The sequence below is a fragment of the Pogoniulus pusillus genome, chromosome 13, assembly GCF_015220805.1.
Source record: "Pogoniulus pusillus isolate bPogPus1 chromosome 13, bPogPus1.pri, whole genome shotgun sequence".
Classification (NCBI taxonomy): Eukaryota; Metazoa; Chordata; class Aves; order Piciformes; family Lybiidae; genus Pogoniulus; species Pogoniulus pusillus.
This window is the reverse complement of record NC_087276.1, coordinates 31,662,000-31,688,894: the sequence shown is the minus strand read 5'-3', so window position 1 is coordinate 31,688,894 and position 26,895 is coordinate 31,662,000. Positions and strand designations below refer to the sequence as shown.

The 26,895-nt window shown below is 49.2% G+C and overlaps 1 protein-coding gene across 4 annotated transcripts in view; it reads left to right on the top strand.

Annotated features, from left to right (window-relative positions):
- XYLT1 (xylosyltransferase 1) overlaps positions 1-26,895 on the top strand; it is a 172,649-nt gene that overhangs the window by 65,791 nt on the left and 79,963 nt on the right. For all 4 annotated transcript variants that reach the window (XM_064153871.1, XM_064153870.1, XM_064153872.1 and 1 more), the window contains one exon: positions 17,235-17,754. In XM_064153871.1, the coding sequence (XP_064009941.1) occupies positions 17,235-17,754 (520 nt within the window). The remainder of the gene's footprint in view (positions 1-17,234; positions 17,755-26,895) is intronic.

Below are 26,895 nucleotides of genomic sequence, written 5' to 3'. Positions count from 1 at the left end.
AGGTCTGCTTCGGCTCAACTCAGAGAGTGTTTTGAAACAGAGGAGACAGAGGGTGAGGTGGAATTGGCAGACTGGTGAGCTGGAGGGTGAAGCAGTGAGTCCATGCTTTATAGCCTGCTTGGCCTCAGTGAAAAAGTGAAGATCTTTAACTAGGAGTATAAACCTGTCATTACTCAGTGTATTATCCTTTGGGTCTTCCACTTCATTGTGTCTTTTCTTGCTTTCAGGTCAGGGTGAAAGGCAAATGCAGAAAATTCCAGATCTTTAAGGGGAAAAAAGTGGTCTGTATTTTCCTGGTCATCTCTGGTTTGCACATAGCAAGGCTGGAAGAAAATATTGGGATTCTTTAGTTGTGATTTCACTGATATCTTCCTTCTCATCACAGTGGGTTTTAAAGAATACATGAAATCTGTTTCTCATGTATCTTTTTGCTTGCAAAACCTGTTAAATCAGAAATCATTCAAGGGTTTTATAGGCTGTGTATAACCTATAGACTTACTTAGGAGCAGGAACGTGGGCAGGGCCCATGGAAATGTACTGACACTGAGCTGTGGGATCATGTCCAGCTCCTGAGGGCTGACCTCATCAGTGTTTATAAGGATGTGCAGGGTGAATGCCAGGAGGCTCTGCTGGGTGATGCCCAGTGACACGTAAACATGAGGAGGATTTTTTTCCCTGTGAGTGACAGAGCCCTGGCACAGGCTGCTCAGGGGTGTGTGGAGTCTCCCTCTCTGCAGATATCCAAAAGCCACCTGGTTGCGTTCCTGTGTGGTCTGGTCTAGGAGATCCTGCTCTGGCAGGGGGGTTGGACTGGGTGAGCTTTGTAGGTCCCTTCCAGCCCCTGTCACTCTGTGATTCCTGGGCTCCTCCTGGCACCACAGAAGGAGCTGGCTTTCTGTGACTATTGCTCTGCAGGGGCTGGTAACAGTAGCACATGAGGGCAGTTTTCATCAATCAACGGTCCCAGGCAGGAGACACAGCACATGAGCAATGCTTTCTCCTCCTGACGGGATAAACTGTAGTGCTGCGATACATTGGTCTCCTCCCCGGTTTTGCAGGTACATTCACAGCCTTGGCTACCATCCTTTGTGCGAGAAAATAAGGTGGAGAGACTTTAACAAGTGTATGTATCACAGGCTGAATGTTTAAAACTCCAGTGTGCACTGGGACCTGCTTGGGTCCCTGGTTTGCTGTGCAGGTTGCTTCAGCTAATGACCGACTGACTGTGAAGGAAATAGCAGCAGCTGAAGATGATGGGCAGCAGTTGCCAGGTTTAGCTCAGGTGTGCAGAGAGCAGGCAGGCTGTGCCTGCTTACAGTAACATGGGTGTTAGGTGGTGTCCACAGAGCCTCTGGGTCGCTGCTGAGCCCCCACACTGAGTGCTCCTGTCCCATCTCCTGGCTCCCTAATTTCCCGACAGTTGCAGCATTCTGATCTCCAGCAGCCTGTGGGACCAAGCAGCGTTGGCAGCTGGGTACTTAAAGTCACCAGTCCAGTGTGACCTTTATAAAGTCGCCTTGGACTCATCTGGAGGCCCTGCTGCACAGCAAAGGGTGATCTCTGCCTTCCTTTTCTTTCCTCTTGCATTTCTGCCTTCTGACAGTTCTTTCTGTGCCTGTCTGATTTGCCTTTCCTTCCCATCCCACTGGGCAGCAGCATGGACCACAAGAGCTCAGTGTCGGCTGTGAGCCATTGACAAGCTCCTGACCCTGATTTGTGTGTCGCTGAGCAGCCAGCGGGGTTCACCTGGCAAAGAGTTGCTTGCTGGAGTGGGGAGGCTCAGTACTTTGTGAGCTAGCAGTGTCACCGGAGTGCAGCAGTTCTGCCTCTTGTTATAGCAGTGCACGTTTGCTTTGCTGGTGGCTGAAGTCAGCTGTGGGCCATATGGGTAGCTTCTAAGCTCCTTTGGATTTGCTGAAGTATCGCTTAATGATCTCATACTCAGATGTCTGGCATCACAGGGTCTATTATTTGACCTGTAAAATCAGTGAAACACAAACTGTCAGCTGCCAGAACTCCCTCAGAAAGAGTTCATGACTTATCTAAATGTAATGCTGCTGCACATTCTCTTTTCTCTTTGTATAGGCCTGTGAGACCTCCCTTACGTAAAATGAACTAGGTGCCCAGATGGGAGTGTTGGTTACAGGAGTCCTGTTGAGGTATTTACCCAGGAGATCTAGATCTTTGGAGGTCTTTGCCCACATCAGTTGAGGAAGCTTTGCTTTTTTTCCTTTTTTTTTTTTTTGGATGGCAATTATTTCTTGCTTGTGCTAATGCTGAACTGTCCAATATTTCAGTGGAGATGTGTGTTGTGAAGTGTCTGAAAGATGAAAGATGCTGTGTCAGCATGAGACAGTTACTGCATTTTAGTGAAAGCTGGCCACAGACTGCAGCAAGAGCTCAGAGATAAATCATCCTTGTTTTCTCCCTTTGAATTTGCTGAATCTGCAGACTGAATTCACTGCCTCCTATTTTGCTTCAGATGAGCTGTAGTTTCCTGTGGAAAATGCCTTCTGTTTTTCTTATAGGTTTGGAAACTTCTCTCACCTGTCTGCTGTCACTGATTTTTTCAGTCTCACAATCAGTAGGTCACTTCATGACTGCTCCACTTCCATAGTGCTGTGCTACCATTACCATAGACCTTGTGCCTTATTCTGGATCGACCTGTGTCTATGTCCAGTGTGGTTTGCTGCTGCCTGAAGGAGATGCACTCTGGCTGGATGTGACCTGCTGGAAAACCAGTGAGGGCTGGTAGCCTCCCAGAGCTGCTTCCAGTGTGTGCAGGCTGCACAGAGCTGGTCCTGTAACCTGGTGCATTTGTTTGCTTTGCTGTTTTATGCAGGCACCAGTTTTAGTGGGACAAGTATCAGCTGCATGATAAATGCAGCTACGCTCAGTTCGCCGTTGCCGAAGTGACACCAAAAAGCCCCAAGCTCCCCTGGGCTTCCTCAGCAGCCACGAGTCACCATGAATTGTGAGGGTGTGTGAGATGAGGCAGCTGATTTCTCCTTTGGTCCCTGCTCTTGTCTGGATTTGCAGCAGGAGTTGCTGCTTGGCACCTCAGGTTTCACTGGGGCATGGAATGCTTCCAGTCACAAACCCTGTAATTCGTGGACATGGTGTCCAAATACCAGCCAAGTGCCACTTCAGCAGCTTTATCCGTTGCCATTGTAGAAGAGAGTCATCTTTTCTGCACTGTCACTGCTGGTTTGAATGTCCAGCTCCCTTTAACTGAGGTGCCTCTCGAAAAAGCCTTTTTCCTTCCACCTCTGTGCTCACGTTGTTGTAAACTGGATTCGTCGTAAGAAAGGTTGCACGTTTTTGAGGTTGCAGTGAAGACAAAGAGGCTTGTCATAGGCTTTGTTTAAAAAGCTAATTAATGCACCAGCCTGTTGATATTCGGGGGAAAATCCTAAACGTGTGAAACAGTGTGAGGTAAGCTGCAGATAGGCAACGCGTGCGCGCTGCAGCCGCACCTGCGGCTTCTCCTTTGGTCTGCAGCACACGCACTGCCTGTTTCACAGCCTCAGAAGTACTTCTGTTGTCTGTGCATCCTCACGAAGACAGTGATGGTACTTGAAAAGTAGGAGGAAGATCCAGAGTCTGGGGCCGTGCTGCTGGAGATGGCAAATTAAAGGCAGGCGGGAAGTTGTGAAACACTCTCTACTCCTCTGTGCCAGTCTCCTGCCTGAAGGTCATTACCAGCAGGAGAGGCAGAGGCTTGCAGGGAGTCAAAAAATAACAAGGAATCCACTTTTATCTGTTTTCTGTGGTAACATAAACCTGATTTTAAAGGGACAGCAAATTTTTGGGTCGAAGTGGCTTTATCTTGACTTTTGGATTGCTTAGTTTACTCTTCAGTTGACTCACATGAAAATATTGATGTGAAGTTATATATCCAGTCTGCATGCATTTTTTGACTGTCTCTTTCTTGCCTTTCCAAGACACCATCATATGTGTAGGAGGGAGATTGATTAATACAGCATTTATGAAGCTCTACATTAGCCTTGAGATGGTGTTACTGTGCAAGGAACATGACCTCAAAGCGTCAGGGAAATAGGGCAAACTGCCTCACCCTTCTGCTGTGGGGGTAAGAGATGCCTGCTGGATCTGGCAGAGGCTTTGTTGCTGCGGTTAGCTGGTTGGCAGTGCTGTGATGTGCAGAATGTACTGATTAGCTTTGCTTTAGGATACCCTTTCCCGAGACTTCTCTTTGATGTAGCCCCTGCTGCCTTCAAACCAACGTCATGGCCACAGCGGCTGTGATCTGTCCAGCAGACCATCACAGCTGCAAACACCATTCCATGATGAAGGCTATATGGTTCCAGTGGGTGTCTCTGAGGTGCACTACAGCAGGTGGCCCATGTATTTGGAAAGCCCAAAGAGCCCTCATCAGAGCCAGGATGCCCATTTCAGCTTTGCAGCTTGCTCCAGCCCCTTGACGACCACGGAATACAACAATGTGCTGAGGAGCTGGCTGCTAGGAATGTCCAGTCTGGATTCATTTATACACAAATCACTTGCAGTTTGACTGCAAGCCTTTAATCTCAGCTACTGAACTCACTGAGAATGCTATTTTATCTGGAACTTTGGAAAGCACCATGGGAGAAGCAGCAGTCAAAGTGCTGATGCCAGCTTTTTTGCCTCTCCTTGGGAAAGACGAGGTGAGATTTTGACCTTGGGTGAAGGAGCCTGACTCATCTGGACAGCAGTGTCCTAACTGTCACTGGAACTTCACCCACAGGTATTTGTGTGTTCCCTTATCTACTTAGAAAAGAACCTTCAGTTGCTTGTCTGACAGGTCTGCAGATCTGTAAAGATTGGAACCTGAGTAAGGGCAGCAATCAGACAAAAGGTGAACTATTGAACACCAAAGCAGAAGCCAAGAGAAGTAACAAGATTAAAAGCCAAACACAAAGAGCATTGTGTCTACTTTAGGTGGCAGCTGACAGCAAGGGACCTGACAGGCAGCTGATGGGACAGGAACCCTGCCCAACAGCAAGGTTCAAGGAAGGGTCAGAAATTATAGTCTGAAGGAGATTGAGGGCTGTACTTAAGTGTTAAATAGACTTAATCCAGAGTCAATTTCTTCATGCTGACTGTTTGCTAGGGAGTAGTTTTAGGATTTGTGGAACTCCTCATTCTCTCTCATTGTTTATAGCATCCCTGCTCTGGTGAGTGCCTAGAGCCTTTGGTGCACACACATACACAGGTTCTGCACTGTAGAAAACAGTCTGCTTTAGTTTTTCCTTCCTTCTTGCCTGATGTAACAGTGTCAAGGTAGGCCTAATAGGCCCAAAATAGGCTTACACATGTCCTGCCTTGCCTAGGCATGTTTTTCTGCTCCACCAGAGAGGCAAGCGTGGGAAATGGACACAAAAGGACCTGGAGCCACTGAGTTTGGCCTGCCCAGGGTCCTGTGGTGTAAGGTGCACACACTCAGCTTGTGCCTGCCTAGTGCAAGGCCTGTGCTGTTCCCAAATTAGGGAAAAGTGAGCCTGTGGCTTTGCCTAATGTGGTCAGGTTTGGCTAACTGCCATCCTGATTGGCCATTCTGTGCCCAAAGGGCAATGAGTCTCAGCCCACATTGATAAAAGGAACAATAGGTGAACAATATGTTTTTGCTTCTCTCCTTTGCTTCCCTGCTTGTTGCCTGCTCTCTCTGCTGTGCCCAGCCCTGCTGCTATTGCACACTGCCTCATTGCTGCCTGCTAAACTGCACTGCTGCCAGTTACCAGGAGCAGACCCTGGATGTCTGCACAAGATTGGCCTGTGTGGCCAGCTGACATTGTGCTGAGACTGCACCACATCTGCCTCTGCACCTGAAGGTCCTGCCTAGAATCCCTGGACATATACACAGATTGTCCAGAAGAAGCCAGGAGACAAGGTCAGAGACTGTCTGCATCCTGTCCCCAGGAGCTGGGAAGATTCAAACCTCAATGTCCAACAAGACAGAGTCCCCTGAAAGCATTTGGGCACTGTCTGGACTGTGGCCAGCCCCCACGAGGGTAATAATAATAATAATAATAATCTGTGAGTAAATGCTTCAGTGCCTTCTGCCATGGAGCAGAGGGAGCTTGGGCCCAGCCACTGGGCAAGTGGCACATTGACTGCAAGCGACATTGACCGCAGGAACCTTCTCTTCCAGTTCAATTCATGTTTCTGTATTTTGCTGGTTATTGCTAGATCTGGAGTTTATCCATAGAATGTTTCCATGGCCCTGTAAGAACTCAAATATTATTAGGGGGTGGCAGAGCTCTGAATAGCAAAATTAACAACCAGTATTAATTTTGGAAAGTATAATCTCGCATCAGTTCACTTCCCCTCCCCAACAAGAAGGCTCAGGGCCCTGGGGGTCCTGTACCGTTTCTGGCTGTCTGCCTTCACACCCTGTGTGCTGGTGTCAGTGCACAGGCTTCACAGACGTGATGGAAGGCTCTCCCCTTCTAGCTCCCCTTTCCAAGTCATGTTGTACTCTTGCTTTCATAATGTTGCTATTAAATCTGCCTGATCATTTTTGTGGCATCAAGACCTACAATCTTTAGCCTCTGGCAGTTCCATTCATCTTCAGTCAGTTTTTCTTAAAGTATAGCAAAGGAAATCTGTCAGACACTGGAGACTGTACCACCCCTGGCATCACGGCCAGCTTGAATAGTCTGTTGTTGGCTGACTTGCTGGCCCAGAACTGAGGTCATTTACCTGGACCTAAGCAAGGCTTTTGACACTGTCCCCCAGCACATCCTGGTCTCCAAGCTGGTGGCACATGGGTTTGATGGGTGGAGCATTGGATGGATAAAGAACTGGCTTGATGGCCACACCCAAAGAGTGGATGTCAATGGCTTCATGGCCAAGTGCAGGCCAGTGACAAGCAGAGTCCCTCAGGGATCAGTCCTGGGACCAGTCTTGTTCAGCATCTCTGTGGGTGCCATGGACAGAGGCACTGAGTGCAGCCTCAGCAAGTTTGCTGCCCACACCAAGCTGTGTGGTGCAGCAGCCAGGCTGGAAGGCAGGATCCATCCAGAGGGACCTGGACAGGCTGCAGAGGTGGGCACAAGCCAAGCTCAGGAGCTTCAACAAGACCAAGGGCAAGGTCCTGCATCTGGATTGAGGCAATGCCAAGCACAAATCCAGGCTGGACAGTGAGTGGCTGGAGAACAGCCCTGAGGAGAGGGACTTGGAGGTGCTGCTGGACAAGAAGCTCAACAGGAGCCAGCAGTGTGCACTTGCAGCCCAGAAAGCCAAGCAGAGCCTGGGCTGCAGCAGGAGAAGTGTGGCCAGCAGGGCCTCCCCCTCTGCTCCACTCTGGTGAGACACCACCTGGAGTACTGCATCCAGCTCTGCAGCCCCTGGGACAAGAGGGATGTTTAGATGCTGGAGAGTGTCCAGAGCAGGGCCAGGAGGATGCTCAGAGGGCTGCAGCAGGTCTGCTGTGAGGACAGACTGAAAGAGTTTGGGCTGTGCAGTCTGGAGAAGTGGAGGCTCCCAGGTGACCTTCTTGTGGCCTTCCAGTATCTGAAGGGGCCTACAAAAAAGCCGGGGGGGGACTCTTTTGAGGCTGTCAGGGACTGGCAGGAGTGTGGTTATTGGAGCAAAGCTGGAGGTGGAAGAGTCAGACTGGATGTGAGGAGGAAGTTGTTGAGCGTGAGAGTGGTGAGAGGCTGGAATGGGTTGCCCAGGAAGGTGGTTGAGACCCCATGGCTGGAGATGTTTAAGGCCAGGCTGGCTGAGGCTGTGGGCAGCCTACTCTAGGGTAGGGTGTCCCTGCCCATGGCAGGGGGTTGTCACTGTCTGATCCTTGTGGTCCCTTCCAATTCTGATTGATTCTGACTCTGAGGTCTGAACTAAAGGACATTGCACCTCGTTTTGAGATTTGCTAGGAAGATTTAGCCCTGGAAAAACAATGCTTCCAGGCAGTGTGGCATGGGATTGTTTTAAATCTGAGGAGTTGTTTTAGCCTTCTCGTTTCAGTGTTCCTTTTGCTTCCTCTTCTTTGTAATGGAAAGGGACAGTTGTTTTGCATACTGGAGAATCCTGCATGATTGGTCTCATTTCAATATCTGTGGGAGAAAATTAAGATTGCACTACCCACACATAATGATGAGGGTCCCCTGGCTTTTTAGTGGCATTGTATTTTGAATACAAAGACACTGTGGTGGGGTCTAAGATCTCAGCAGTAAATCCTAGCAATTGTAATAGCAGTTAAAGCATTCCTTGAGCAAGTAAAAATTGCTTCCAGAGGACTCTTTTTGCACTTTGTGTGTGCCAGGCTGACAGCCAGGAGGGCTGGTGTTAAACAGTGCCCTGCAAATACTTGTCAAGGTTTTCATGCCAGACACTGGCCTCATGGCTGACACGCTTGGCTCTGCTCTTGCCCTGCTTGCCCAGCTGTGTCTTCACTCTATCTTCAGTGGCTCCTCCGTTTCCTTGCTCAGTGCATGTGTGAGCTTCCTCTGGTGTTGGATATTCATTTCACCATTCCCTCCTGCTCTTCCTGCCCAAGTGCCTAGAAGAACAGTGGACATAGATCTGCATTTCTGCTTTTTGTTCTGACTACTGTTTCAGCTACTGCCTTGTTCCTCTAGTGACAGGCCCATGAGACTGCACTGCTCTTGTGGTGGATCCCATCTTCTTAGGAGGTGCTCAGCTTAGCTGCCACCTCCTTCACTGAACTGGATCCTATAACACTTCCTTGAGGTAGTAAATGGAGAGGTAGTGAGGAGGTGAATCGCACTGTGGAGTCATCTCCTTCTCTTTTGTTGGTTTCTTCGAATTCCTCTGGTTTCACCAGTCCCCACCACCTGTGCTGGCCTCCACGTGGCTTGCATGAGTGTAGTCAAACTTGTGGTTTCAGTGCTTTTGTGTAATAAAAGCTGTGGTGTAAAGAACAAGGGAAGAAGAAAGCTTGCTCTTTGGCAAGCTCCCCATGCAGTCCCACCCTGTGTTGTTAGTTTCTTGCTGTGAAGTCTGTGCTTTTGCACATCCTTGGAGGCAGTTTCTCTTGGGCAGGTGCGTTTAGAGCTTCAGGAATTTCTGTGCGAGCCAATTCAGCCAACATCATCTAACACACCTGAAAATGCGCTCTAAAAACCCAGTGTATTGGTTCCTTCTAAGGGACTGCCTTGTGTGGCATGAGCAGCACTGCAGGCAAGCGCTGGCTCACCGCAGTTAAAGATGTGCTTGACTCACTTCTTTGTGTTGTGCCTCGCATTGTCGTTGGTGACAGGGAGTGTCCCATCCGCCGATGAGAAGGGAGAAGCTCCTGTTTCACCACAGCCGCCGCCGTTCGTGGTCTAAAGACCAGACCATCTCTGAGGGGACCGCGGCCTGAGTGCTGCCGCTGGATCACCTGTGAAGTTTGGCTTGCCGGGGAGAGGCCGGCAGCCGCTGCTGTGTGTTGGGCCACCTCGACGCTGCCTGCCCGGGCTTTGGTGGCAGTGGAATGCAGCTCTCAGTCTGGGCTTGCTCTAGGTCGAGTGGCTGCCCCGCTGGTGAGGGCGATGGTGCCATTCCTGAGCAGGACCGAGCTCCAGTGAGTGGGCGCTGCGTGGGAACGGTGTGGGCTGCGGGCAGGGAAAGGCTGCCCTGCTCCTTGTGCTCTGAATGCCAGAGCCTCAGCTTGGTCTGCGAAACCAGTGCTGAACTAACGCACCCGTGCGAACGGTCTTGTGGCTGTAGAGGGAGCTTGTACTGGTAGCTGTTGTGCAGCTTTGGCATTCCCTATCGCATGGACAGCTGATGCTGAATTAGCGGCCGGGGGTGGGGGGAGGTCGGGTTTCAGCGGCCAAGGCTCTCTTGCTGCAGTATGCCGTGTCAACGGGAACTGTCGGCTAACCAGTGCGAATGAGCAGTGAAGAACTGAGGTGGCTCTGATCACCTCCAGAGTTATCAGAAGGCACTTGTTCGCTGGCAGCAGCCCAGCTGCGCGCCGGCCAGAGGGAGGGCTGATAATCACCTTGCTGCCTAACCGGTTCCTGCGCCTGCTCTTCCTGAGTGCCTTGCGCAGCTCCACCGGCCAGAAGTAGCCCATGCACATTTTAACAGTCACTCAACGGCTTTGCTTTCAGGGGAATCTAAAATTATCTGGGCACATACTGAGACTCTGGCCCATGGGCAGAGCCTAACATGGCTTGTTCTCGATGAGTGCTTTTGCTGCTCCTAAGAACACCACACGAGTTGAGCTAAGCAAAGGCCACGGCTCCCTGTCAGCTTTCGCCGCGCTCAGGTCGCCTCCTTTCCCATCAGTATTTACAGCAGGCTTCTGCTTGCATCAGACTGCTTCAGACCTGCTTGGCTAACATGATTCGATGCTACTAAAGAATAATAAAGGGCAACAATTTCAGATATGCTGACAATCAGTGGTCCTGCCTTTATAAGTGATAGGAGCCTAGAGCTTGTTTTCCTTGCAGAGCCTGCTGTATCACCAGTACCCATCTCTGGGCCCACCACGCTCTGCATTGCAGTGTGCTACCTGCTGGGGAAGCTCATCTCCAGCTATTTGTTTCTTTCATGACAGAGGTTTTTTCCTTCTTCTTGTGTGCTGTTCAGCTCATTGCTGGGCTACATTGCTATTCCAGTCAGCACAGGCTCGAGTTAACATTTCTGTGCCATCCTTCTTGTGCAGCAGAGTATGGGGGTGGTGGGGAGGGAAGCAAGTGAGCTGGTAAACCCCTGTGTTTCCACATCTGTCCCATGCTTGTGCTCCTTAAACTGCCCAGCATTCAAAAGGGGAATTATGTGCAACCTGTCACCAGGAAGGGCTTTTCCTGGAAAGCCTTGAGGTGTTGCTCTGTATCTGGCACTGGGTGACTGTTGCTGATCTGCAGTCATCCTGTGGTGAGCATGCATCTTCAATTGTCCATGCTTCATCCTCAACCCAAAGGAGAGGAAGTATGGAGACCTTTCATTACGGCATGCTTGGTCCAAAAACTTCTTGTGGTACTAGGCACTTGAAAAAATATGTGAATGAATGTTTCTTTTAGTGCTGCTCATATTAATAGGCTTTGCTCTTCATGCTTATCATATTGCAGTTCTGATTTAACAACATTTATCAGTAGAAGATCACTGCAGGGTCTTTAGTGATTATAGTTGTTCAAGTTGATAGTCTGAGACTATTAAATAAGCTCCAATTACTTCCCATTTGTTTGTGTTGTTTTTCCCTCCAAGTAGCAAAATGTAATCCTGAAGTTCATTATTATTCTTTGCATTCTATTAATCTAAATAGATTTTCTACCTAATTAAGGCTGAATATGCTGGTGCTAAACTGACTGTATTCTACAAGGGTGTTTTTGTTTGTATCTGAGGGCAGCTTTGGTTTCTACCATCCATGTTTTAATTATGTTTAATTTCTGTAGCTACCAGAGATCCTATTGTGTGTCTCAGCAGTTCACCCTGGGCTGCTCAAGATTGTTTAGATTGGAGTTGGAATAGGCCTCCAGATGAATTCAGTTGGAATCCAGTTAATAACAAGTCATCAGGAAGCACTTTTGAGTGTTCACTACTGCTTTGAAAGATATAAAGTGCATATTGGCTGAATTTTGGGTGAAGGAAATAGAGATGAAAGCAGAGGAATTCAGTTCAGATTAGCCTTGTTACTTTTTCATGAGGTGGGTCACTGAGAGGGGGAGGTAAAAGAAAATCTGCTGCTGAACAGGTTGGCTGGCAGTAGGAGCTCAGTGTGGTGATCGTGCCCACGTTCTGAGCACCCCAGTGACTGAGCTTTGCTCCTGCTTTGTGTTATTCTTTTACGATCTCTCTGGGGCACCTTTGTCTAATAATGAAGCAGGACAATTTGGGGGATAATTAAAAACCCAGAACATCTCATTTGCAGCATTGTATGTAATGATCCCAGGAGGCTTAATAACACTGGTAAACATTGCAGGAGAGTTGCTCAAAGTGAGTAGCCATGTGGGGTTCGCTCACCAGCGAGCGGAGCAGTGTCCTGTCTGGTGAGACTGAGTTCCCTTGCCCGCACGGAGGCGCAGCGAGCTGCAGGGCAGAGGAGGAAGCCACGGAAGTGTGTGTGTGTGTGTGTGTGTATGCAGCGAAGCAGCCTGCCCGGTGCTGCTGCTGTTGAGTTTGACTGGCAGGGACCTTTGCCAAGAGGGAGCTGTGTCTGTTTGGAGTCTATAAGGAGACGGTCGTTTGAAAAGGAGCATCGCGTGTGAAGCAGAGGCAGTCACTGATTACAAGCGCAGCTCTGTCACAGGCTGGGGTGTCCTGCACTCCGTCTAGGCACGCATTTTCTTGAAGAGTTTAATTAGCAGGGAACAAAGCTGTTGGTGTTTGAAATGCTATGGATGTGTGCTTTCACAGCTCCCTCCAGCCGTGCTCCAGACTTTTGAGTAAGCAGGTGAGTATTTGAAATTGCTGCCAATAGAGTGTGGCTGCTCATACAGTTGCTGTGCTAAGCTGGGGCAAAGGTGGAAAGCTGGACTCTGGAGGGGTGCTTTCCTCCATAGCCTAAATCACTCTGAAAGCCAGTCACATGTTAGCAAGAGACAGAACGACCAGTTTGAGGAAAACAGCCAACGTTTTGAAGCTATTTTTGTTCTATTTCAAACCAGAATGTTTTTCCTTAATGTGCAAATGTCAGGTATGCAGCAGGAAAAAAAGACAGCTTCTATTCGTGCTATTTTCCTGTGGCTGTTTGAGCTGATTTCTAGCTCAGACATCAAAAAAAGAAGAAGTGGAAGCTCTGAGCAGAGAGGTGAGCATTGTAGGGCTAGGCCATAAATGGCAACAATGGAGAAGTTAATATAATTGCATTAGAGCATCAGGAGCTTTGTGTCTGGAAGCACAGCTTGGACCTTCCCTTGCTGCTTCTGCCATGCCTGCTGCTGTCTTCAGCCACCGCTGTTTTGGCTGCTGCTGCTTTGCTGCTGCTTGACCCCTTCCCATCTTCCCCATCTTCCTTAAGGTTATTCTATTTGTGTAGTAGTTTCTTCTCCTTGTACTGTTATAGTTAAGCTATAAGACATACAATGCCATTTTTCCTGACTTCCCAACCAATCTGTGCTGTGGTGAGTACTCTGCCGGCGGAGGGATCCGCCCTAACCCGGCACATTTTGCAGGGTTACCTCTGGGCTTTTGCAGCACACCAAAGTCCCTTTTAAAAAATAAAAAATCCACTGGTAGGAAAGGAAGGGGAAAATAATCCTCCCAACAAACACTTACTGATGCAGATGTGCCAGAGCAGGGTCCCCTGTGTCTGTGTTTTATGGTGGTCCATCTGGTACTCTGTAGCCTTGACATGAAAGTGCACAAATCCAACAGTGCCTGGAAGTATTTGTTAGTGCTGAATCCCGAGGGACTCCTGCTTTTGAAGTACCACATTCCCCCTTTTAACACAAGCGGGTGCTTTTGCTTGTCGCCTTTTTATGTAACTGGAAGGGCTGTGTTTGAAACACTTTTGTCTTTTCCAGCTGGAAAGCTCAAAATCATCTCTTGCATCTTCCGCTTTACTATCAGGTGTGAAGTCACTTACTGTGTTTCTCACAAACTCTTTCTCACAAGTCTCCCGACTGACAGCTGAGGTGCAATGTTGTAGTTAGAGTGAAAGGGAAAAATCTTAACGACATCAGCAAGCTCAGCCCCTGGACTGCGGCGGGCTGCCGCACACGGGAGCGGTGCCTGCCGCACACGGGAGCGGTGCCTGCCGCACACGGGAGCGGTGGCTGCCGCACACGGGAGCGGTGCCTGCCGCACACGGGAGCGGTGCCTGCCGCACACGGGAGCGGTGGCTGCCGCACACGGGAGCGGTGCCTGCCGCTCCCGCCGAGCCTCCGGCCTGCCACGGCCTGCCGTGCTCGGGCAGTGGGAACGGCACCACCTTCTCCTGCCTTCTCATTTATTACTGAGATAATGACCACTCTTGCGTGTGCATTTAGCAGAACAGTGCACAGTGCAAAGGTGGAGAAAGAGAGCTTTTGCTGGGCTCTTGCAGAAAAGGAGAACGGAGCAAAGCTGCTTCCCGTGGTGGCCTTGGAAGTGAGCCGTGGGGCTGTGGCGGCGCCTCCTGCTTTGTCAGCCTGCAGCTGCCCGTGGAACAGGTAGTCTGAGGAAGCTTCTGTGGCTGTGTGCCAAGGCAGATGAGTGCCCATCTGCTTCCAAAAAGGGGATGAAATTGGGCTTTTGAGACCGCTGGAGCATGAGGAGTATTTATAGTTTCTGCTGTTCTGAACAGCGCAGTGTAGTGTTTGCAGTTCTGCTGGGGGAAAAGGCTTTGATTTCAGCTGAGAAACAGCCCTCAAGTGCGCAAGGGTTAGAACAGAGGGGAAGAAAGGTTTAATTCAGGGGCAGCCTTGCTTGTGGAGAGGCCATGCTCCGACGCCTCTGGCGGAGTGGAAGATGTCATGATTGAATAATTAACAGGCGTTACAAAGTCCTGTGCCACAGGGCAGTGCCTGGTGTTGCGCACAAACTTGGTTTAGTTTTCTTCTTATAGCGCTGCTGAAATTCTGCAAGCTCGCAGGTCAGGTGAAATAGATGGTCCAGTAAAGACTACTCTGATCTTGTCAAGCTTTGACTTATGATGCAGATTTTGAAGCTGATCGTCTCCTCAAGGTATGAGCTGGTTTGGAGCCAACATCAACACCGCTCACTCCAGCTAAGTGTCTGCACCAGCTCCAAGCACTCGTTTTGTCTCAGACATGCATAACTGCCCAGCAAGTGCACATTTTCATATGTGATCAATAATTATGTATTTTATATGTGTGACAGGAGAAAAATAATCTCCTTTTGACAGTAGAGGCGTTTGATTCATATCTGGCCCTCAAGGCCAGCCTGTCCAGTGTTCTGTATTTAGAGGCAGGTCTGTGTTTTGCTGTTGCTCAGTGTGCGCTATGCCTGTTTGTGGGTTGTTTGCTGTGTCTTTAGGGTCCCAGGCTTTGCCAGGGGAAGAACAGGAGAATATGTTCTCAGTACCAACAGACAGCGGATCCTTTTGTGCTGGAGAGAACATCAGTTGTGTCAGATAAGCTGAAACTGTGAACATTTGCCTTTCAGGGCTTGATTGCACATGGTCCATCCATCTGCGTCGTATTTACAGGGCTTCCTTGCTACAGAAAGCATACAATGAAAAACTACCCTGAGAAAAAAGCATCTTCTTACTGCTGGGGAGGAGATGCTCTGTGCGATGCAGTGAGCAGCTTTGGCAGGCAAATGCACATTCTTGCTGTGCCCTTGTGAACTGATGAGGGTTTTTTTTCACGTTCCTGACAGAGCCTCTCCCAAAGGAGCTGTGTGGCACAGACAGGTGGCAGGCGCTGCTGGAGCAGTGCCTTCCTGCTCGCTGGGCGCTCTTCCCTCTGTCTGGTGTCTCGAGGTGGAGCCCTCCGCCACACAAAGTCTGCATGCCCTTGCTGTCTGCAGAGCTACTGTGCACCAGGCCTGTGATATTTTTGTCTCTGCCGATTTGTGTGCACGTTAGGTTATCTCTTTAAAAGCAGGCTTGAAATTGCTCTGGCATCGGCTCTTTGCATGTTGCAACAGTTGATGGTCACATCGCCTAATGGTGGCTCTTGGCAGAGGCAGCCTTCCAGCATCAGTCTGGAGCCCTGCAAGTTGGCTCCTAAAGGCTGTGCAGTAGAGTACCTCACAGAGAACATTCTGGGTTGTTGCAATTTTCCCTTGGTCACTATTGCACCTCCTGCCTTTAGGACTCAGGGTGGAGTGCTCTACCTGAAATGTTACATGAGAATGTGTGCACAACCCCAAATGCAGATTTATGTTTGAACATACTTGGCTTAGAGCCAAATACACGTGACAAGTGGAAGTGAAAAGTGTGTGGAGAGAGGCTGTCTGCAGGTATACATACTGCCTGGGGTCTGGTTGAGCAGGTATGTGTTACACTTGCCAAGCCTTTGAGAGCATTAGGAGGCTGTTGCTAAAATTCAGTTGTCATTACAAACAGCTGAAAGTCCTTCCAAGTTCTCCCTGTTTGTGCTAGGTGCTGTGAGCAGCAGCTGCTGTTGGGTTTGTGGTAGGTGACAGCACCAGTTTGTTCCGTGGTCTTCTCAGTAGATGGCAAGGTTCTGTAGGAACCCAGGCTTCCTCTCCTGAGATAGATGGATGCTGAATTCGATCAAGCTCACAGTACCTGGGCTGCAGACCCGCAGTGAGCGCAGAGCGGGAGATGCACCGAGGAGTGAACCTTTTGTGTGGCAGATTTTACTAAAGCACATTAAGGTGGAGTTTGGAACTCAAACCTGTGCACTCAACAAGGAGCAGAATAAAAACTCTTACTACATACAGTGGCCCTGAGCTTAAAATGTTATTTTTGCTTAAATGTTATGTTATTATTTTTAGCATCAATGGCAATCAGTATGTAACTGGCAATGATCTCATGCACGCTCCTGGGTACAGGCTGTTCTTTCCCAGTTGGGGAGTATTTGCGTGCTGCTGCTCAATTGCAGCATGTGCAAATGCAGAAGAGGCCCCAGGGTCATTACAACTCTCACCAGTGAATACTCGGCAGTTAACCTCTCCATGTATCTTCTGAGAGCCAGATAAAGTTAGGACTGAAAATTTCTGTCTCTGGAAATCCTTCTCTTAGAGCTGCGTTCTCTGATGGATAACCACAGTGCCACAACTGAGCTTTGAAATACAGTGCTGCAAAATGATGAAAAGCCTCCAAAGGTTTCTTTATGACGGCTGTAAACAGAGTTGCCTTTTAAAGTAGGAAAAAAGAATTCCACAGCCTGATCCTGTGCTTCTCTGCCAGTGGAATGGCTCTCATTGCTTTCCAGGTGCCTGTTTGGTAGGAATATACACATGGAAGTGGTTCTCGATTTTCTCCTAGGCTGTCACATCTGTTCTGTAGCACATTGCCACCTTCTCTCTTGTCTCAGGGATCCCTGGAGTGTTTGTTGTTTTTCTTTGCTATTGTAAACAGCCCCTCTGCTGCTGAGGGGCTAGGACAGGCTCTCATGGTAATAGGTGGGGCAGGGGAATTACTCTGCATCAGGAACATACTTTACAGTCTCTTCCTTTTCCTTTACATGATCCATTTTAAATGCTGTGGTGTCACAGCCTATGTATTTATGAAGTGTGCCTAGTGTGGAGAAGAGGAAGATGGTGGTCAAGAGCTGATGCCTGAGCCTGGCTTTGACCCTTCTGGGGAGCCTCGCTGTCTGCAGCTGCTCATCCTCCCAGAGGGGACTGGTGTTTTGCAGCCTGGTAGCTGCTGGTGCAGAGCTGTGAGCAGTAAGCTGAGCCTGTCTCTCTCCCGTTTCTAGGATGGCTATTTCTCGCACCGCCCGAAGGAGAAAACGCGCACGGACAGCAACAATGAGAATTCTGTCCCCAAGGACTTTGAGAACATTGACAACAGTAACTTTGCTCCCAGGACTCAGAGGCAAAGCCACCAGTCTGAGCTGGTGAAAAAGCCTCTTAGCAAGCAAAAGGAACACTTGAGAAAGAAACTGGAAGAAGAGAAGATGAAGGAGCACTTGTTGCTGGGCAAGAACTCCAATGAGGTGGTGCAGTTCAGTGATCACCCCAGAAAAAACAGCAGCAATGATTTGAAGGAGATTCACAAGCCTCCCAGGCAGCACCTCTTAATAAAAGGTGGAAACAGCTCCCCTGAACTGAGCCAGGAGCAAGCACCGAAGTGTGAGGTGACAGGCAAGGAAGCCATCTCAGCCATGTCCCGCTCCAAGTTGAAGCAGTGCCGGCAGGAGATCGCGGAGGCGTTCTGCCAGCACAAGCTGGGCAGGCTGATGCCGGAGAAGGTGACCCGCTTCTGCACGCTGGAGGGTAAGCTGGCAGATGGTGGAGGAGACACAGCGTGGTGTCTTGGTGGAAGGGTTCAGTGCCGTTGAAATGGCCTGGTGACAAATGGGCTTTACTGCAGGGTCGGGTAGTGGGCTCAGTCTGTGGAAACGAGGGAGAGTTTGAGAACGTGTTAAATGAGGAGTTGTGTCGATGTCACAAGAGCCTTGGTGGATTCCTGCAGGGTTTCTTTTCACTTTACTTCTACCAGGTTTGTATTGCAGTGTGTGATCAAAGTACTCAGCTGCTGCTCCTGTTTGTTTCGGATCTTAACCTGCAGACACAGAGAAGTGCAGACTAAGCCTTGCTGTTCTCTGCAGGAGTTGCCTGCTTTGTGGGGATCGGGGAGCAGCTGTGGTGAACTTTGGTGCCTTATGCTAGGCAGTCGCTCAGCTTGCTGCCAGCTTGCATGTGTGGGCCTTTTCCTACTTTGCAAGAAGAGTGCTTCATGTGCCACCATTCATTGAGCTGTTTGCTTCTCATGCACTAGAGTGCTTTTTTCCTTTTTATTTTCTGATAAAAATGCATTGATCAGTTGATCAAAGTGGTTATCGATTGAGGCACAGCATGGTCTGCAGCAGCACTTGTTTATGCTGCAGTCCAAAGTCCCCATCCTGTAACTGGCACTTTTGCTCCTGTGAGGATGTCTTTGGCAAAGCTGGAAGTGCTGAGGGACTTTCACAAAGATGAGCATAGGTCTTGCTTTGGCCTGGTGAGCCACGAGCACTAGAGGATGTTTAGTTCTTTGCATTAGAAGTATTTAGTTACATCCTTTACAGAAGATCTCACTCCCGTGTCTTACCAGTTTATTGCCCCACCATAAGACACTGGTTAATACTTGATCATTTCATTGGGGGAGGATCTGTGTTGCAGCTGCCTAAATTAGGAGCTAAACTCCCTGGAGACAGTGGGAAACAGGAGATGTCCCTGAGGATATTTCCATGTAGGCACCTCTGTGTAGTAGGAAGCTTTAGGCTGTCAATTGCGATGGCACACATTACCAGGGTGAATGGTGTGTGCACCCCATTTCCTGCCCTGGTGTATCTGGGATTGTTTGGGGGTTTTGGGAGGGTTTACCATGTCTCTTTTGGTGTTTTGGTTTTTTTGTCTCCCTTTCTTGTCATGGTGCTACTCAAAACCTTTAAGCTGGATGGGCAAACATTGTCAAGAGCGAATGAAAGGAGCAGGCAGAAGAAGCCTTAGTAGTCAGTGGGAAGCAAGGAGATACAGCAAAGGCAGCACAAGCTGAAGGGAAGATAAAAGAACAGTAGAGGGGTAAGAATTGAGCAAACCCAGAGATCAGTGACAGGCTGAGCATCAGTGGTCCCCGAAGTCCCATTGCAGTACTACAGCTGGAACCCACTGTGATAAGTGTACCTTTGATATCCATCCCTCTTCTTCTTTAGTGATGGGAGAGTCAGCTCTAGACTGTGCAAGGTGCTGACCTCCATCAGCTTTCTCAGACACTGCCTTGCACTTTTGGGATAAAAGGCGTATCTTGGTAATGTCACCAACACCTCGTGTTGGGTAAATGCATCACAAACACACCAGCTCCTGGAGACAGCTGGAAGGTGCATTGGCCTGGGGCTGGGCGCACACTGCAGCTGACTGCAGTTTTGTGCACACTGTGATTCCATCCCCTGCCTGGTAATCTGTCTCCCAGGGATGCAGGATGACTTTACACAAATTCTAAACAACTACCATGCTTAAACCAGAGATACTTACTGCTTTTTTTTTAAATACAGAATTTATCTGGTGTGCCCTGCAGGTGGGATGATAATGTGGTCTTGGAGCAAAGAGCAGCGTCCCCTTTCAGCTCCTATATGCATTGCACATTGCTATCACTGCTTCCTTTGTAAAGAGACAGAGCAAAAGGTCCAGGAAAAGCAGGAGCCACAAACACCTCTAAAGAAATGGAGATTTGTCCTAATATAGCTTTACTGTAAAGCAGACAGGTATTCAGTAACAACTGCTGAGGTGTGAATATATCCCACATTAAAGCATGAAGTGCAGAAAGACCACAGCTGCAGCTCTTGTTTGCAGTGCTGGAGCTTCAGTGAGATTTTTCAGTTTAGGCAATGATGCTTGTTTAGAATGGGTAATTGGAGGATGTCTTAGCCAGATGCATCCTTGTCGAAAAAGTTGACTTTTCTATGCTGCAAGGTTATTAACTCCTGCCCATGCTGACAGCTGAAGTTAACCACTTCGACAGCCAGATTTCCGTGGGAAAAGCCCTGCCATCCTGGGTAACATCCAGGATTGCTCTAGAGCTGGGAGCTTTGCCGTGGGGAAGAGCTAAAGCTGCAGCATATTGTAATGGGACTCAAGTTACTTAAGCAGGAGGTGCCAGTGCACAAGCAGATGGGAACATCGGAGTTGTGGAGGAGATCCAGACTTTGAAGTCACTTCTCAAACATCTGAGTACAAATCTGTCAAGACAGACATGTAAGAACCCCCAAACTGAAGGTGCCCAGTGCCTATCAGAAGGCTTTATCTATAAATAACCTGGTAGCTACTTCCAATTTTACATCCTTGATAAAGATACACTAAGTGTGTTGTGATCTGAGCTCTCCTCCTCACTGCAGAACATAAACACTGCTGTTGTTCAGTCACAGTGGCTTCATTCCTCATCAAACACATCTTTGTCAACTCTAGAGATCTGTTAAAGGAACTGAATTGGTTAGATGTTTGTGAAGTGCTGCCCGTCAGTTCGGGGGGATGTAAAACCCCCCATTATTAGGCTTGCTGGTAGGGGAAGCTCTGGGTAGAGATCTTGCCACTTTATGCAGTATAAAGTTATGTGCTGGTTGTCAGCAAAAGTCGAACAGGCAGAGACTGAGTCTGTGCTCAGCGTGTGAGGGCTGTGCATTCAGTTCGGTTTGCAAGGAAGGTTTCCTGCCTGTTTCCAGCAGAGCTGTGGAGTGTAAATATTTATGCATTGGAGCAGCACATTCATCTGTTATCCCAAAGGATAAACATGTTCCCAGTGCAGTGGTTTCCAGTGAGATGTCATCCAGCTTTGATCCTCTTGGATCCTGTCTCAGCTGATCAAAACCACGAAGCTGCTAAGTGTGGCTCTCAATCACAAACATGACTCCATCCAGCTGGGTTGTCATCAGTGCGAAGCCATACGCTCTCCTGAGTGCTCATCAACAGGAACAGGACCTTACAAGCTGTTTCTTTTTCGTTAGTGTCTTTCATTGTTTCCAAAGGCAGCAGGCAAAAGAGGTCCAGTGTAGCTACCTTCAGTGTATAAAAGAAAGAGCTGTTGAAGCCAGGAGCATCATGTCTGCTACCTGTTTGACATGCAGGCTTTATTGCCAGGAGAGCAAGAGGATGTGGGCTGCACTCCCTCTGAGGACGATGCAGAGACACAACACTGCTGAAGCAGCACAGTGAAACTCGGCCACTGTACCAGTTACCTGACCTGCAGAGCACAAGAGCTGGCACTTGCCAGCAGGCTGGTCCTGAAAATCAGGCACAGATGTTGTAGGGCAGGAAGTGGTGTCAGAGGCTTTAGGTGCAGCCTTATCCAAAGTCACAGCTGAGATGGGGCCCAGGCAGCTGGCAAGTCACCCTTCCACACAGGGAATGCTTGGAGCTTGTAGAAGAGTTACCCACGGCACAGCATTTGCCAGCACTGAAAGCCTTTAGTACAGACCAGGTGACTTTCCCTCTGGTTGCTATTGATACTGCTGCTCTGGCATATTGAAACAGGAGTTTTCAGCCTCTTACAGACTGCTGAGAAGCTGATTTTCCATTCTCTGCCAGAAAACACAACATTCGCTTGGCTTACAACCTGAGAGAAGAGGGCTCTGGAGCTCTGTTTACTGACCAGGTAATACCTGCAAGTATGGAATGTTTTCAGCTGAGTGCTTCAGAGCATTCAACAGACAGGATTATAGTTTGCAGGACTGGAAGGTATGAACCCCTGAGATGCTGAGTATTTATGGGGTGGGGCAAAGCAGCTTTTCAAGGCCTGGGTAGGAGAGCATCCTCTGTATAACGGCACAGGAACAGGAGCTGTAGGTAAGCAAATGCAGAATTGCTCCCACTCAGTCTGCGCCTGTGTGCATGCAGTGACCTATAAACGTATGGCTTTGTGTAGCTTTTGTGTGTGTGGACTCACTGGCTTTGATCTAAAGGTTACTGATCTCTAAATGTGCCTTTTTCTCCTGGTTTCAGGATTCCAAATGACACTGGCTGCTGCTGCTGCTTTTCTGTACATTTAATCTGTTAGTGTGGCAAAATGACTGTGGTGAGCTGTGCACGGCTTAAGGAGCATGTAAGAGCCACTGCACGTGCAGCCCAGACAGCATTTTAATGTGCTGCACCGCAGATGACTCCGGTTGCAGTAAATTTGCTGTGAGTAGACTAATTGCAAAATAACCCTAATTGAGGAGTTATCAGTCAACAACATCCTGTAGAACAAACCTGCTCACAATTAATAGCAGTTAAGCCGCACGCTGGTGTTCTGCAGAAGGCTGGGATGTAATTACAGCCTGTCCTCTGCAAACCCTGCTCCCAGCATGCCCTTCGTTCCAAAGGTTTCTTTCAAGATTCAGCACTTGAATTTTGGGCAAAATGGGCCTGAGAAATGTGTGGTGTGTCTCTCTTCTCCCCTCTGTGTGTGAAGCAGAATTGGCCCCAACAAAAGTGGTGGAACTGTGGCAGTGTGAGGAGGAAAGTGAGGTCCTGGGAAGAATGAACCTTGCTGGTGATTCTTGGATTGACTTCTGTTGTGGCTCCGTGTGCAAGTGTGGATAATCAGAGTTAGGACGCAAGTAATGAAGCCACTTGAGCATTCTGTTTGAAGATGTGGAGGGGGACTGGGCTACATCATTTACATGATGGAAACACATGTCGGTGGAGGAGCCAAAGTGCACAGAAGCTGCTGCCTGCCAAGGGGCTGTGCAGGTGTCCCACTGTTGCCTGTGGTGCTGTTGCGTGACCACTATGCACTGGGGACAGAGTGGCTGGAGAGTAGCCAGAAAGGGACCAGGGGCTGCTGGTAGATAGTAGCTGAACATGAGCCAGCAGTGTGCCCGGATGTGCTATCAGGAACAGTGTGGCCAGCAGGACAAGGGAGGTTCTTGTGCCCCTGTGCTCAGCACTGCTCAGGCCACCCCTTGAGTGCTGTGTCCAGTTATGGGCTCCTCCATTCAAAAGAGATGCTGAGGTGCTGGAAGGTGTTTGGAGAAGGGCAGTAAGGCTGGGGAGGGGCCTGGAGCACAGCCCTGTGAGGAGAGGCTGAGGGAGCTGGGGGTGTGCAGCCTGCAGAAGGGGTGGCTCAGGGCAGAGCTCATTGCTGTCTTCAGCTCCCTGAAGGGAGGCTGTAGCCAGGTGGGGCTGGGCTCTTCTGCCAGGCCTGGAACACAAACCCTATGAGGAGAGGCTGAGTGAGCTGGGGTTGTTTAGCCCAGAGAAGAGGAGGCTCAGGGCAGAGCTCATTGCTGTCTACAACTACCTGAAGGGAGGCTGTAGCCAGCTGGGGTTGGGCTCTTCTCTCAGGCAACCAGCAACAGAACAAGGGGACACAGTCTCAAGTTGTGCCGGGGGAAGTACAGACTGGATGTTAGGAGGAAGTTGTTGGCAAAGAGAGTGATTGGCATTGAAATGGGCTGCCCAGGGAGGTGGTGGAGGCACCGTGCCTGGAGGTGTTCAAGAGAAGGCTGGATGAGGCACTTAGTGCCATGGTCTGGTTGATTGGATAGGGCTGGGGGATAGGTTGGGCTGGCTGAGCTTGGAGCTCTTTTCCAACCTGTCTGTTTCTATTCTAATAAGGTCCCCTGGAGGTAGTCGTGAGGCAGCCTCGGTGTAAAAGATGCCAAACCACTTCCCCTTGCTCACAGCTGAGTTGTTCCTTGGGCAGAGAGACAAATAAATGAATGATTCTCAGAAACCAGGCCTGGCAAGCACATCGAAACTGGCCAAGTTTCTGTGCACGCCTTGCAAGGGAGCTGGTATTCTAGAAATGTCCTTCTGACATCTCAGTGACTTCTTTTTGCTACCTCACTGACTCTCTGAGGGCAGCTGCAGTGCAGAGGACAGGGGAATGGTGTTTCTCAGGGATGGGTGAGCCTCTGGTGTTGCAGAGCTGAGGGTTTCTTCTCACACAGCTAAGGCACAGACAGGCTCTCACTGCTGCCTTCTGTAGTTTCAGCTTTGGCTTTAGAGGAAATTCAGTGAGGGAAAAACTGCTGAGTGCCAATTAATCCTTCCATTTACATACAGACAGTCTCGATCCGCCTGTAAGTTCGGGAGTGGGAGGATGCTTGTTTCTCAGTGGTTCAGGCTGACAGAATCAAACGTCTAAGTTCTAGTCAACTATGATGAAAATGCTTTAAGCATAGAATCACAGAATCAACCAGGTTGGAAGAGACCTCCAAGATCATCCAGTCCAACCTAGCACCCAGCCCCAGGCAGTCAACTAGACCATGGCACTAAGTGCCTCATCCAGGCTTTTCTTCTGCTGCTGCTCTGGTTTCTCCGTGCGGTGCTGCTGCCTGGTCAGTTTTCCCCCGCTGGGCCTGTGTAGTCACCTGTGGGTGTGACAGCTGCAGACTTGGTCCCTGACAAAGCAGGGAGGCGGACTTGCAGGAAAACTTCTTGTCATGGCGTCCTAAGGAAATGCTGAGAGCGATGCATGACACAAGGAATGTAGGGCAGAGGGGATGGGAAATTTCTGGTCAGCAGCCCTGGTTCTCACCAAGCCTCTGTTTTGGAAAATGAAATCATTTTATGAAGCATTAAAGGGGGAGCGTGGGCAGGCCTGGGAGAGATTAATGGCGAAGTGCGTCCCCGCTGCAAGCCCCCTGGGAGCAGAGCACAAGGGGAGCAGAAGGATATTTTGATAGAGATTACTCTGTGTGTACTGAGATGAAAGAAAAGTGCTTAAGTGATTGCTAATGCTTCCAGAAATGTGTGGACAGAGTGTCAAGGGGCAGAAAGAAATAAGCTATGGCTGGAGAAAATGACTGGCACAGTGATAGGAGATGAGAGGGGAACGAGGTAAGAAAAAAGGGAGGGGGGAAAAGCCTAAGCAAATAAAAAAACCCAGACCAAGCCCAACGCCACCAATCTCAATCTCCTGCTGCTGCACGAAACTTGAGCCATGCTGCAGGCAGGCTTTTCTTCATGGGCATTGAGTGCTAGACCTCTGAAGCAGACTCATTCCAATGATTTTAGAAGACAGACCTTCGAGAGGAAGCAGAGCATCAGTTCCTCTCTTCCACTGCTAAGCAAGAAGCTCATGATGCAGATGCACAGTAGGACTGAAACAAGCTGGAGTGAGGTTGTGGAAGCAGGCTCCGTGCTGTGTGCTTCCCTGATTTGATTTTGCAGCCGTAACAGAGCTGTTAGATTGCCATTGTTGCACACTGTCAGCTGACAGCAGCATCTTCTAGATCTGCTTTTTGGTCATCAAGGGCACAAGGAGGTTGCTGGGACCGACTTGCTGGAGATTCGGCTCTGCCTTTCAAACCCTTGCACTTCGCTAAGTAGCATTAGTCAGGGAAGCAGTTCTCAGCTTTCACAGGGCTCTGCAGCTGATGCACTACTATCGTGAGAGCAGGGAAATGCCGCCTTGCAGAAATCCCACACGAGCTGTGGCTCCAGGCTGTCAGTTTGGTTTGAAGTCAGTGGCACTGACTCTAGTACTTTTAAAACAATAGAGGGGGAAATACTTGAAATCAAATTTCCTCTTCCTGAGCTGGAGCAAGGAATTTTCCTCATTTGTGGCTTTGCGATTCTTACACCTTAACTGCAGAGTTTGCTGCAGGACTAATTACAGAGCTGAAGAGAATGCCCCTTCTCACCAGCTGTGCTAAGAGGTACCTTTATGGGATGGGATTATGACAGCTCCTGGGCTTCGGGACACCAGTGGCTGCTTTGTGATATCTTTCCTTGGAAATGAGGAAGAGTTGTTTAAGGGATCTACTCTGGCTTAGAATGCCCACAGTCTAGGCACAAAGCTAGCCTTGCAGGACATTAATGCCTTTTGAAGAGTCCAAATCATCATTTTGTTGTTCCTGTTGCATGTATTTCTTCTGCCAAAGGTTTTTTTCCCTTGGGTAATTGTGACTTCTGTAGAAAAAATGGATGATCAAGAAGCTGTAGCTAAACAGCCTCGGAAAAGGATTTGGAATTGGAAAAGACTGGATGAGGCACTCAGTGCCATGGTCTAGTTGACTGGATAGGGCTGGGTGATAGGTTGGACTGGATGATCTTGCAGGTCTCTTCCAACCTGGTTGATTCTGTGATTCTATATTTAGTGCTCCAAAGAAATGCTTGCCTGTGATAGTTGGAGAGCATACAGGGAGTGAATAGTCCTGGTTCTCTGCTCACACTGCTTTGATATCCATGATCTGTCACTGTTGTATCATCTAGTCACGTCAAAGAAGTTATTCCTGACTGACACCTCTGGTAGGAAGAACAGAGTACTCCCAAGTCTACTCCTGTCACTGTCAGGAGGCTTAGTAGAATGCACACTCAATTCTCAAGTATTCCCTTTATGATTTTACTCTAAAGTAAGATACTGCTGAAAGGCCCATGGCAAAAGTCCATCATTTTCTAGTTTTCTCAGCAGCCTCCAGGGAGGACAAAGAATTTTTCAGTCCCTTCTGATAAAGCTTGCTGAAGCTAACTCAGCTCTTCCATCCAGTGTGTTCAGTGCTTACCTGAATGTCATCTCCCAGTGGCTGTAAGACTGGTGGGAAGTTTAATCCAAAACCACACTGATAGCAAACAATCTTCCTTCAACTCAAACCCTAATGGTTGCTGAAAATAATCTGAACAGTGCCAGCTGTGGCATTTGCAGGGTTTGCTCCTGCGGCATTTCTGCAGGTTGCTGCTCTCCTGACAAAGCAGAGCCTTCTACGGCAGCACTGCCAGGAGAGTGCTGGCCGTGCTCTGGGGGCTGCATCCTTGCTGCACTCTCTTCTCTTATGCTGCTGTGGTTCTCCTGGGAGCTGGAGGTTTGGAAGGAGAGCCCTCTGCCTCCTGATGGTGTGCCTGTCTGGACTGAGCTGGGTGGGTGCGTGCAGGTGGTCAGGGGGTGGTGCGTACGGAGCTCGCCGGTGTGCCTACAAAGGCCTGCCTCAGCCTGGGGTTCAGCTTTCCTCTTCA